We start from the raw sequence: 14,266 nt of genomic DNA on the forward strand, positions 1-14,266 counted from the left end.
TTTTTTTTTTTTTCTTTTTTTTTTTGGTACTGGGGATCGAACTCGGGTCCTTGTGCTTGCAAGGCAGGCCACTGAACCGCTGAGCTAAATCCCTGGCCCTACTCCCCTTCTTTGAAAACACTCCACAGTATTATTTTACAACCACTTTCTCATATTCTTAGTAAATTTCCTTCAAGTTTACTTATTTATCTGTTTGTTTGCAATGGGGATGTAGGAGTTAATAGCATTTTGTCTGTATTCCAATCTTATGCTAATGTATGCAAAGGAATAATTATGTTTTTGAAAAGTTGTACCCTTGTGTGGCACACAGTATCAATATGTAATAGTTAGGCACTAAATAACAACATAAATAGCATGGAGATTATTTTTATGAGAAAACAAAATGGTGACAAATCACATTGAGTGCAGTGAGACAAAAGTCAGAGAAGCAGGAAGCCAGGTGTTCATCCGGTAACCTTGAGACCGCGGGAGACATGGTCTGCTTGGGTTGGGCTGATACTATTTTGCAACCTGGATATCTCAGCTATTTGCCCACACTTAATGCAAAACTATTGTGGCTTATATATGTCACAAAGAAGTAATTCTGCAGATACTGAATACTGCAGTAGGGTGTATTGTGGTAAGGAAGGGCTTACTTGCTGAAATTCTTAGTACAGAACTATTACAAATAAAGAAAGGATAACTGAATCTAGAAATTTTTAGGTATTTTCTCTAATCCTAAGTAATTATAATTATTATTATACTTGTAATTTACAATGGACTTATATGGTCAAGCACTAAATTATACACAGGTCATCCTTGACTTAATGGTATATATATATATATTTTTTTTTCTTTATGATGATATAAAAACAAAGTTTCTTTACAATATGATGGATTCAGTAGAAGTTGTACTTCATATTTGAATCTTGGTCTCTTCATAGGCTAGTTTAACTGATTAGTAATTCTATGCCCAGAGTTTTAATCCAAGATTCAGAGCTTCAGCTCTTAACCACTACACATACTGCCTCAGAATTAGAACCAGAAAATACAGTTCTCTAGGACAGACAATTTCATAATAACTATAAAAGCTGTTCAAAAAGGAAATTTTATCTTCTGGACAGGAAATTCCAACTTCTGGAGGTACATCTGTCTATTTCTAGTCACTTATTTACCAGGGCTTTATGTGTCAGTCTGTGTTCTCTGTGCTGAAAATACAACAATGTGCAAGACAAAAAATCTCTAGGAGCTTAAATTACAGTAGGAAAGATACATTTGTTACTTGGGGCTGATCTAACAAGTTATCTCATACAGTCTGGCTTCAACAACAGAACTGTACTTTCTCACAATTCTCAAGCCAAAAGTCCAAAATCATGGTGTCAGCAAAGGCCATGCCACTTCTTGAGTCTCTAGGAGGGCTGGAGATGTACCTTGGTGGTAGAGTGCTTACCTAGCATGCATGAGGCCCTGGGTCCAAGCCCTAGTACCAGCGAAAGAAAGAAACGAAGCAAAATAAAAAGACACCAGGGAAGAAGCCTTCCTTCCAACCTCTAGCTTCTGTCAGCTTCCCAGGCTGTGGTTGCCTAACACCCACTCTGCCTCCTACGTGTGGTCTCCTCCTCTGTGTCTGTTATTCCCCGGACACTTGTCGTTGGATTGAGGACACAGGGAAGTGATCCAAAGATGGTCTCATCTCTAGGTCCTTAACTGAATTACATCTGCAAAGTTCCCTTTTCCAAATAAGGTCACATTCTCAGGTTTTGCAGATTAGTGTGTGGACACATCTTATGGAGGAGGCACATTTCAACCCACTGCATGAGATAAACACTTTTTAAAAGTAAAGAACAAATATACAACGACAATAAGTGCAATGGAGATAAGTGAAACAAAGCAAAAGAAACAAGAAAAGGAAGCTCTCACATCAGTAACCCTTGTATACCTATTGCAATCATGATGCAGGCTTCATAAAGCCAAATAATGCTCTGGGGTCAGGCACAGAAGATTAAATATCCCATGGTGTCTTAGTTTTCTCATTGCTGAGACAAAATACCAAACACACAAAGTTAAAGCAGGAAAGGTTTATTTTGGCTTGCAGTTTGTAGAGGTTTTAATTCATACTCAGCTGACTCTGAGGCAGGGTAGCACGGCAGAGGGGCATGGCGAGGGAGAAACAGTCCATGTCAAAGCAGGGCAGGCAGAAGGCAGTAAACAGCAAGCTGTAAGCAGCAAGTGAAAAGCAGCAAGCAGCTGCTCTCTCTTCTGTCCCTTAAATCTTATCCAGGCTACCCACCCTTAAGGTGGTGGGGCAGCCTTGATCCTAGCATCGACCCATGATTCAATCCCAGCATTACCTCTTCGATGATAGCAGCGCATACCTTGATCCAGCTACCTCCAAGAAACTCCACCTGTGTCTGCATGAGGCTTTGGAGAGACGTCTAGATACAACCATAACAAACACATGGCTTCTCTTATATGAGAGTTCTCCCTATTGTCAGAAAGTACAAATTTCTTAGAGAAAAAAATTAAGCCTAATCTATGTTTTATGATAGAAGGAATCCCTTTGTTCTCTGCTTCTTAGCCAGTAAGCAGACTTTGTTCCCAAATAAGTGATCATTATGGCTAAATATTTGTGCCCTTCAAAACTCCTTTTGAAATTTAATTGCCATTATAACAGTGCTAAGAGATGAGGCCTGTAAGAGGTGAGTAGGCCACGAGGGCTGTCCCCACATGGAGGGAACTGGTACCATTATGAAGCAGTGAGCTCAGCTCCCTCATGTTCCCTGCCTGCTCCTTCCTTCCACATTTCTGCCATGTGAGGAACAGTTTTCTTCCTTCTGGAGGATCCTTCTGGGTTCAAAGCACCATCCTAGAAGCCCAGGTGAATTTACTCAGACCCTTCATTTACAAAGTTCCTTGGAAACAGGAATAGACAAACTGCATGTGACAATTTTTGTAGAAAAAAGAACAGTCCTAGTTGTTTCTGGATACAGGTCTGAAAGGCATGAAGTCCCTCAGACTGTCACTGGCTCAGGACAATGAGATGAATCTGAACAGTAGAACCAAATGCATATTTCTTCACAGGTAATGACACAGGTGTCCTGACAATGCTCCAAGGTGCTCCTCCATGGACAAGTGGACGCCAAAACTAGACTCCACATTCTCTCCTCTACCTGGATTATATGGGTTGAGTTTACTGCATTACAAACAAATCCAAAATGTATAATGTCTCTCCATGATGTAGGTTTTATTTTCTTTAACTTTACAGTCCAATGTTGAGTTCCCTGTCCTGATGGCCTTATGTGTCATCACTTGTGGACCAAGGCTTCTCTCATCCCATGACTCCTCCCTTTTCCCAGTGTTCTTGTCCTCTTCAGCCAATCAAAGAATGAATTGGGGAATTGTAGGAGTTCTCTGAAGAAGAGCCTCGAGGAAGGAGTGCATTTCTAACCACACTGAATTAGCAAGAACTCAATCCCACAGCCAGTCAGTAGTAGCAAAGGGTGGGAAATGCAAACCAGTCGTGTGGCTAGAAGGAAAAGGAAATGGATTATAGAAAACACATGGCTGAGGGAACACTTATTTGTTATTTCAAAACATGGAAATCCCCTCTGTTGATTGCAACATCTTGCTGATACGCCTTTACACCTTACTGAGGGCTTTGTTGATTTAATATTTATAAGGAAACATCACCCAGTCAGAAATAATAAATAGAAAAATATCTCTAGGCATTACAGAAATCTTTGAAATCTTTTTGTCAGTTCCTCATCGTTTATTATGTTAAGGAAAATGTCAAGCAAACCTTATTTCCTGTTCTAAAAATATTAAATTTCAGGTGCCTTCCAGCTCTTCTGGACTGTGTGTAAAAGCCAGCATCTCATCACCCAGCTTTCCACTCTTCACAGAGAAGCAGCCAGCCAGGAGAACAGAGCAGAAGGATGCCGAAGCGTGCTGTGATGAAGGAGGGGATCTCACAGGCCAAGTCCTATCAACAAAGTGGCTCAAGAACCATGGCTGCAGAAAGCTAGCTGTGGGACAAACGCCCGTAATCCCAGCTATTTGGGAGGAGATTGCTAGTTTAAAGCCAACATGGGCAACTTAGTGAGACCTTGTATCAAAATGAAAAAGTAAAAAGTGCTGGGATGTAGCTCAGAGGTAGAGTGCTTGTCCGACATACTCCATCCCCTGGGTTCAATCTCCAACATCAAGAAAGTGGGGGGTGGAGAGTGGGAGCCACTGCAATCTAATTCCACCCCACTCGGGGAGGACATGCATATGTGGGCACACAGGCACACACAGGGACGCAGACAGGCATCAACAGCATGCCACAGTCCCCACCCACTCCTGCCCCAAACAAATCACTCTTACTAATTATGTCCGTAGTATGTCATGCAGTCCAACTTAATTAAGTGAGCCATTAATTAGACACAAATGCTTCATCTTGGATTAATCTAGTTAATTTCTTGGGTGGAGAATGATACACAAAGAACGAAGACTGACTGAGGAGGAAGAGCGAAGCCACTCATCCTGATTTTCTTCAACAACTACTTGTTCGAAATATATACAATTTATATATCATTTTACGTACATTTGAGAAAAATAAACAACTCTGTGTACTAAATATTTTTAAATCTTTATAATTCAATAATTAGAGTCAGCAAGAGGAAATTTTATCTTGTTGCTAAAAGTTCACACTGCTATTAAAGTTATGCAAGCAAAATTATAAATGATTATATCATGCATATTTATTTATATGATTGCAAAATCCTACAGCATGCATAGTAAACAACATTTCCAAAAAGAATTAATAGAAAATCTACCAAGTACATATGCATTTATGCAAAGCAATTTATTAATGTCAGGGTATCAGAATACATTTGAAACATTTTTTACTTGATAGAGACCATTATTCAAAAATTATTGCAACACTATACTTTAACTACCAAAGGATACAACGAAACTATTATCCTTGAGAGCTCTTTGTGCCTCTGGAAATACAAGCCCAAGGCAATACTACAATTAGTACGAGTGGACTCTACGCTTTACCAAATGCAAGTCCAATTATTCTCATGACTGATGAAATCCCAAATGACCTGAAGTATTCCCACAGTATGTCAAGGACATCTTTTTTCTGTAGCATGTGCCAACAACATAGCCAAGAACGTCTTACAAAAAGAAGAGAGAATTTTCCCACAGTGGAACAGAGGAGATACATGTTGAAAGGCAAGTAGTAAGATGCAATGTGAAGCATGTGACCCGCTTAATTATGTGCCCTTGGGACATGCGATGTATTTGCAAAGAAACGCAGGCCATAGAGGTCATTTTCAAGGAACACAAATCAAATGTAAGTAGGAGGACGAAGGAATCTGGGTTGCCCGGCATCTTGATGAAATGAAACATCCTGTCACGTCTTTACAGTTTATGGCTATTGACTGCGATCACCAACCCCTAGGGGCCAAGCAGGCATGCTTATTAAAATAGAGAGAGGCATACTGCCTTTGCAAATGAAATATGCTGCAATTGAGGATATTAACAAATAATTGGATTAGGCCTCTTTCCCCCTTTGATTACAAAATTGCTAAGTAAAATAAAAGTACATGTTTCGAATCTGCTGGCTTTTCCTATTCCAATTTGCAGGCTCCTTGGTAGAATACCAGGCAAAGATAATACTTTCTTGCCAAACTGTATTCTCAAAAAGAGCTACCCACAAAACAAAATTCTTGAAAGTCTCTCTCATGTAAATAATTCACAGCATGTCACGGAGACCATATTTGATCCAGAAGATATGGTGTGAAGAGTTTGTGTTTGGACTGACTCCCTTGATGCCCTCAGATAGCACTGAGTAATTTGGGTGAAATAGTTGCCTTTTCACAAGTCCAGTATCTCTATCTCTGAAAGGGCACATCCCAAAATGAGTGCATGCTTTTAATGAATTACAATGTACATAAAAAAAGATGCACTTTGTGGAGGCTGTCCCAGGAATTATAAATGGAACAACTATAATGACTGTCAAAGCCCATAGCTCATGAAATAATAATAATACCCTGTACTTAGCGTTTTCCCCCCTCGGAGGAGCTTAGAGCACTTTACAAGCATGGAAATGTTTCTCTTTTTAGTTAAAAAAAAAAAAAAGCCCTTTAAAAGTCTATTCCTCAACATTGAGCAAGATGAATTACACTCATTTCAGCACTGTTGTGGGATTCTCAGTATACCATTCGCTGTGCATCAGACTATTTATCTGAGTCTATTTTTTCATGAAGATGACGTGAGAACATTTCCTGCTTCTTTTCAGGCTATCTTAATTCATCTCTGGGTTCTTACATTTAAATAAAATAGCGTTTTTAAGGGTTTATGTTGATTTAATAAACCAGACAAGAAAATGTGCATTGCGGCTGAATTTTAATGCATGAGCAGTAACTGTAAAGCTTCACATGGGTCTGAGCTTTTTGCACTTTTGTATTAAGAAGCCATATTTACGAGAAAAATTACTTCTGGGAAGTTGGTCAGCCCCTTATTTAAGCCATGTGCTATTTCTCATGGATATGTATGTATCTCCACCACTACAAACAACATAGGTAAAATTTTTATCATCCTAAAAAGTTCTCTCAAGCACCTTGGCAGTCACCACCTTTTTTACTTACCACACTGTTTCTGAAATTCACCCATATTGTTGCGTGTCAATAGTCCATTCCTCTCCATTTCTGCGTAATATTTCAGTATACAGATTGTTTATTCATTCACTGGTCGCCGGCTTATTTCCTGTTTGGGTGGTTGTGAATGAAGTAGCTATAAACATTAATGTCTATTTCTCTTGGATGAATACTTAGAAGAATCACTGGGTCAGGTAGCAAGTATGAGTTTAGCTTACAAGAAATGGCCAAACTGTAAAGTGGTTACTCCATCGTGCATTTCTCCTGGTAATGTCTGAGAATTGCAGTTGTTCCACATCTTTATCTACACTTGGCATTTTCAATGATAACTTTTAGGCATTTTATGTGTATGGATCTATCTCATTGTAGTTTTAACTGGCATTTTCCTAATAACTTGTTATATTAAACATATTTTCATGTTTTGTGGCCATTTGTGTACTTGTCTGTTTGATACTGTCTCTTCAAGAATTTTCCCATTTTAATATGTATTGTTTGTCACACTACCAATTTATAAGGGTTCTACATAACCCAGATACAAGTTCTTTAACATATGTATATGCGTAGCCTATAGCTTTCCCTCTCCATTGATAACAGTTTCTTTAGGGAAAAAAAGTGTTTAATTTAGCAACATTTTTCTCTAATGAGTTGTGCTTTTTAAGCTTATTTTCTTTTTTCACAATTCCTAGATATTTAAAAACTATCTCCTGAATATAAGCTAAAATATTGCCGGCATGGTGGCCTGTGCCTGTAATCCCAGCACTTGGGAGGCTGAGTCAGGAAGATCAATGTGAGGCTGAGGCCAGCCTTGACTATGCAGTGAGTTCAAGCCCAGACTGGATAATATAGTGAACTCTGTCTCAAGCACACACAAAAACCAAAAACCAAAACCCAAAGGTTTTGAATACAAGCTAAAATATAACAACCCTAATATATTCTCTCTCACTACTTCTATTTTAATTCTGCTCATTTCAGAAAAATTCTGGCACTGTGTTAGTTTCCTATTGTTGCTAATGACAAATCACCACTAATATGTTGGTTTATGACAACACAAGTTTATTATTTTACAGTCCTGGAGATCAAAAGTCTAAAATGGTTTCCACTGATCTGAAATCAAAATGTCAACACAGCTGTATGTGTTTCTTCCTGGAAGCAGAAGGAGAAATCTGTTGTCTCGTCTTGTTCCAGAGGGTCTTCACATACCTTGGCTTCTGATCTTTCTGCTATCATCAAACCATTCTGGCTTTTCCAGTCATTAGCACTGCATTTCTCTCTTTTTCCTCTTCTTCTACTATGAAGGGTTCTCATGATTACATTGGGCTCACTTAGATAACCCAGAATTATGTCTCTATCTTGAACTCTGCTGATTAACAACCTTAATTTGATCTCCACCTTTAATAGCCCTTGATATGCCATATACTGCAGTCCCAGGTTCTGGAAGTTAAAACAAAGATGTCTTTAGGGTCATTATCCTGTCTGCCATAGACAGCACGGTAAGGGCATCTCAACTCCCATAACCTCTAGCCTGGCTTTCGGTAGTGATTATCCCCACTTGTTTGCCCTCTTTGAGGAAAGGGGCTGCATTTTAAACTCCATAGTCCTCATGGCTATAGGCCTGTCCCATGAAAGGGAGCCAAACAGACCATAGTAGAACCTTGGGTTGTGAGTAACTTGTTCTGTGAATGTTCTGCAAAATGAGCAAGCATTTGTTTTTTATGTTTATTAAATTCATTGGTACATATGAGGTATACAACACAGTTACATTCATCATTGGGATCATGTACCTACACGTGGCTTATCAGGTTCTTATTTTTCTCCATTCCCTAGCCCTCCCCCCAGCCCCTCTAACCTTCCCTGTTTACAAAGACATTATTTACACATTTCTCCTTTTCACAGATTTTTTTCTTTTCCCTTTTTACCTTTTCCCACTTTCTCTACTTTACCCCTCCCACTTTCTCTACTCTTTTAGACTTTTCTTCCTATTACACAATATTAATTATACACTTTAATCCTTATTTATACTTTTACTTTTTCACACCAGAGAAACTATACAGTATTTACACGTGTCCTATTTATTTCACTTAAAAGTATGGCCTCAGCGTGCATCAACTTAGCTATAAATCTCTAGTTTCTCATTCTTTATGGCTGAGTATTATTCCATTTTTATTTTAAAAATCCCACATCTTCTTTATCTGGTCTCCAGTTGATGGGCAATTGGGCTATCTCCAAATTTTAGCTATTACAAACTGTGCCTCTATAAACATGGGTCAGCATATATCATTGTGGTATGATTCTTTTAATTCTTTAGGGAAGATACCCAACAGAGGAATAGCTGACTCAAATGGGACTTCTAATCCTACTTGTTTGAGTAGGGTTCCATATTGATTTCCACAGTGGTTGCACCAGTCTGCACCCTCACCAACAATGAATAAGAGTTCCTATTTCCCCACAACCCCACCACCATTTGTTATTGGTTGATTTCTTGAAAGCAGCCATTCTGACTAGGGTGAGGTGGAATCTCAGTGTTGTTTTCATTTGCATCCCTTGAACGACCAGTGATGGTGAACATTTTTTCATATATTTATTTGCTGCTTTTACTTGTTTGTCTGAGAAATGTCTGTTCATTTCAGATGCCCATTTTTGAATTGGATCTTTATATTTGGGGGGGTCCTGATTTTTTTGAGTTATTTATATATTCTAGATAGTAGACCTTGTCTGAAGAACTCAATGCAAGAGTGATGTCATGCAATACAAGTAGTACAGGACACGGAATGTTACATGACCACAACGGAACCAATGGTTCCTCTGAATCCCTCACTTCAAATGAGATTAGGAAAATATGTAAAATATGGGAAATTGTAAAATTTTATAAAAAAGCACAACCCAAATAAGGTTGTAGCAATGTGAATGATTAATCTGTTTAATGACAACGCAATATCACATCTCCACAAAATCCTCAAAAGGAGGCAAAATTTTGCAAGTGTCATTGGATAGGTTCCTTGTTAAAGATGCACAAAAAGAAAAAGATTCCATTGAGCCAATAGACAGCAGTGATTCTGTTAGTGATAGTGAAAGTCATCCTACACACTAATCCCTCTCTCTTATCTCCCTCACACCAGCTACAAAGATTTTCAAAGTAAGTGCAGGTTAATTTATTTTTTATATTTCATAGTACTTCAATTATTTTGTATTATATTACAGCATTATAATTTTTATCTGATTTTTTTAGGTTATAGAATGAATAATCTAGATTTTCATTATTTCTTATAGGGAAGTTTGCTTTGATATATAAGTGCTTTGGATTACTAGCATGATTTGGGAAAAAATTATGCTTGCAAACCAAAATTTCACTGCACTATGGTGGATGAATGAATGAAATAAAATTGATGAATAACATTTCTTCTAATCCACTTGCTTGTTTTGTTTTTACTTATTTTCATTACAATGTTCTGTGCCAAATGTGCTCAATGACTTAGCTTCTTGTAATAGTCCTCTATTACTGCTATAAAAAAAATTGCCATCAATTCAGCAATTTCAAAAAATATCTACTAATTATCTCAGAGTCCATAGTTCAGCTATCTAGCATGGCTCAGCTGGATTCTCTGCTTTTGGTCTTATAAGGCTGAAATCCCTGTGTTGGTGAGGAGGGGTTCTTATGTGGAAAGTTTAGCCAAAGCTTTGAATTCGTTTCCATATGGCTGTAGGACTGGAGTCTCTGCTCACATGCTAGCTATAAACTGGGGTCCACTCTGCTCTTCTAGGCTGGCCACACTGACAAGACTTCTCCATCTTTGAAACATGAAGAGCAAAGTCAGAGGCCTGCCCCACAGCATCTATGAGTGAACACAGATTCTGGGGAGCAGGAGCACTGTGATCCAGACCAGCAAGGCTGCAGGCAGATCCCCACCAGGGATCCACCCTGGCCACAAGGCTTCAGCAAGCCCACCCAGTTTAGGCCTGCCCAGAAAAGAGCTGCAGAGAGGCCCACCCCACAGCATCACTGAATGTGCGCAGATCCCAGAGAGAAGTGTGGTCCAGACCAGCACAGCTGCAGGCAAATCCCAGCCAGGGATCCACCCTTGCCCCAGAGGCTGGGGCAAACCTGCCCAGCCAAGGCCCACCCACAAAAGAGCTGCACAGGCACACAAGCTTCAGTCAGAGACCTGTCCCATGTCACTGGTGATTTGAACCCAGGAATTGGTGTACTGGTGAACAGCAGAGAAAAGTCATCTTGATGGCTTGGTGAGAATTAAAGACCACTGGGTGTGCAAAAAGTTATCTCAATAAAGGAACAGCAGGCTGCATTTGTTGAATTGATTTTGAAAACCTGTCATTTGTTTGTTTGTTAACTTTTGAGACAGTGTCTCACTATATAATCCAGGCTGGCCTTGAACTGGCTACGTAGCCCAGGCTGGCCTCAAACTCCTAATCTTCCTGCCCAGCCTCCAGAGTGCTGAGGTTACAAGCCTGTATCATCATGCCTGGCTTTCCATATTTGATTGTTTGGGTACCAGGGACTGAACTCAGGACCTTGTGCTTGCAAGGCAGATGCAGTGCACATTTGATTTTTAAAGGGCTCTGAGTGAGTGGACCAGGCCCATTGGATAATCTCCACATTTTAATGTCAGTTTACTTGGGGTTTTAATTACAACTGCAAAACTCCTTCACATCACAAGTGACATAGTGTCTGATTAAATAACCAAAAGACTGGAATGGGGACGGATGATGAGAATCTTTAGATTTCTATCCTACCATCATTTTTAATTTAAGCTAACTTATTTTCCCTTAATAAAAATAGAGGTGAGACTCATCCCATTTATACTCCATATAAATTGTTGAGAATAATTGTCATGATTCATATATATATATACATACCTATTCCAAGGTCTAAACCTTAGGTGGAATTCAAAATATATTAATTTTCTTACACAGTAATTCATTTTAATAAAATCTACATTCTTTTCCTATTGTTCTAGGCTGCAATTTACTACAAACTGTCCAAAAACAAACTGCATCTTCTCTAACAATTAAAATTTTTATTCTCTTAGGAAAAAAATCTATATTTGGCATAGAAAAATAATTTTCTAATATGAATTTTCTAATATAAATTTACCTATGATTTTGAAATATCATTTTGAAGTATTTTCAAAACAAGAATAAAGTATCCTAACCTAAAAAATTAATTTAAAAAATCAAAGTCTTACCTGCAATAAATGGATTTTCTAGGAAGTTTTACTGCTCTATTTAATTTTTAATACTTCCTGTTTCCATTGAAGAGAAACTAGCATTGTGGTATATACATTTTTTTATACCAGGAAACTAATTTCATCTCCTTAATACTTCCCTAATTTACTAAACAATCTCCTTGAACCTTTGATGTGGAAAGACAAATGACCAACAGGTATTCTCGACAGCAAGCTCCTGCCCTCTGACATGGGTTGACAGAGTTAATCTATAAAACAGTTGACCTTCTCATGACTAGGATGGCAGTTTTAATAAGTAAAACACTTATAAAAGAATGAATTGGATATTTCTGTCTCTAAAAATTACTTCATTTTCTCATTAGGCCTTTGGTTCACTAAGTACTCTATCCTTCATGTAAAATGAGAAGACAATTTCTAACAAGGTAACTGTGGTTTTCAAGTATTTCCATTTCCTTCCTACCTTGCATTTGATGAAATGAGTTTGTAAGTTATAAGCAATTCAGTTATTTATGTATTAATTATGGCCAAATATTGGTTAATTCTATAATTTTATAAAAATTCAAATTAATACAAAACAAAACTATAAATAATCCACTTGGATTTTTTCTTTAGAAAGAGTATTTAGTATACTTACACTTGTGCAGTTTTTAAAAGAATTTTCCATTAGCCCTTTTGATGCTCACCACAACACTGAGAGGTCAGATAAATGCTAGTATCCGCTTTGACCAGTGAGGAAATGGGCCTATAGAGGATAATTAATTGGGTTATTTTCATGTTAGCTGGTAAGAAGCTGACCTAGGACCTCTGATTTTTATCCTCTGCTCTATCCCCTGTGCAATACTGCAATAATATTTGAGAACATCTCACAGTAGACAGATTCTTCAAATGATTTAGCACAAATTAAGTTACAATCATTTGTTTTGAAACACTGTATTCACAACATAAAAAGGCAGAACTCATACTAGAGTACAGAAAACATAAGCCTTTGCATATAAACATGAAACTTTAAAATTCTATTTGTGATATAATTAAGATACGTTCATTGTTATGGAAAATTACAACAATTATCCTTTAAATCACCTTTAATAATTTAATAATAACTTATATTATAATTTAAATAATAATTTTGACAGCCTGACTATTCTCCCAAAGTCCAGAAGGATAATCTATATTAAATAATATTTATTATTTAAATTTATTATCTATATTAAATAATATTATGGTGTTGTGAAGGTAACAAAAGCTAGATTTAATATAAGCCTAAATAAGCACATATTTAAGAGAAAGAGAAAGGCTGTTATTTATGCTACAAGAGTAGATATAACTCAGGATGGTCCCAAGGAAGCTAGAACATATAGTCACTTGTCACTCTAATGATAAGGATCATCATCATCATCAACATCATTATCACCACCACCATCATCATCATCCACCAAACCCCCAACCTCAAATATCCTTTCAATTTCCTCAGCGAACATAACTTTCATCTTCATTATTTTTCTCTTAAGTTGCCTACATATAAGACTGATTTAGACATTATCACCCAAAATTGCTCCCTCTCCAAAATGTTAAGCTCCAGAATGCTCCTTTCTGCCTTGCCCTTCCCCTGGCTCACTGTTGCCGGTTCTGCCCTCTTCTGCTTCCTGGGCAGCTTCTGTTTTGGCAGCTCCTTCAGCAGACAGAAGCCGTTTCCTCTGACACAGACAGCTCCCTGTGAGCAGCCATTTCCACGAAGCTCCCACTAGGACCCTCCAACCCTTCTACGACTTCCTTTCCCGTTCTTCACTCAGAGTATGTCCTGTTTATCTCTTCTCTTCCTAGCGTGAGACTGTGGTGCATCACTGAAGAATATCACACAAACAAACTTTTTTAATTTTTACAGATTTAACCTGTCTGTTAGCAACTGGGTCCTCCCCTCTGTTTAGCCATTTTAATTTACTATTAAATAATGTACTTTCTTCCGTGAACCTTAGAAATAAATCTGACATTATTTCTGCCTTCAGGAAGAATACAAACAATAGGGCAAAGAGACATGGCTTCAAAAATGCACGTAAGAATTAGAGAGATACCGATAGCAGCATGTTGCTGCACAGTAAGGTCATAAATAAAGATAAAGCACAGGCTGACTCTAGAACAATAGAAGCAGCTAGCAAAGATTTCATAGCAGCCTCCTACGTGCCCTAAGACTTGAAAGATAAGTGGACATTCTCAAGGGGGATAAAAAAGCCTTTGGGCAGAAGGAGAGCACAATCAAAGGCAGAGTACTAAGATTTAGCTCAATGAAGATGACAAGCATCTCTGAACAACTGAGTTATGGGATTTAGATGAGACTGGTAAAATTTCCTGCCATTTTAAGAAGGGTCTACATTAAGACAATGAGGAGGCAGGGACTGAACACAAGACTAACATGGTTAGCTTTTTTTTGTTTGTCTTGTTTTG

General features: G+C 38.1%; 1 protein-coding gene across 2 annotated transcripts in view; it reads right to left on the reverse strand.

Annotated features, from left to right (window-relative positions):
- Window positions 1-14,266, reverse strand: part of Fabp5 (fatty acid binding protein 5) — a 143,406-nt gene that overhangs the window by 44,566 nt on the left and 84,574 nt on the right. The window contains exon 3 of one of the 2 annotated variants that reach the window (XM_033760414.1): window positions 7,668-8,057. The exons of the other annotated variant lie outside the window; for it this stretch is intronic. Coding sequence (XP_033616305.1) covers window positions 7,737-8,057 — 321 coding nt within the window. The 3' untranslated portion in view covers window positions 7,668-7,736. Of the gene's footprint in view, window positions 1-7,667; window positions 8,058-14,266 lie in introns of those variants that run through there. 2 annotated transcript variants of the gene reach the window in all.

This window comes from Fukomys damarensis, unplaced genomic scaffold (assembly GCF_012274545.1).
Source record: "Fukomys damarensis isolate Sample0158 unplaced genomic scaffold, DMR_v1.0_HiC HiC_scaffold_5, whole genome shotgun sequence".
NCBI classification, from domain to species: domain Eukaryota; kingdom Metazoa; phylum Chordata; class Mammalia; order Rodentia; family Bathyergidae; genus Fukomys; species Fukomys damarensis.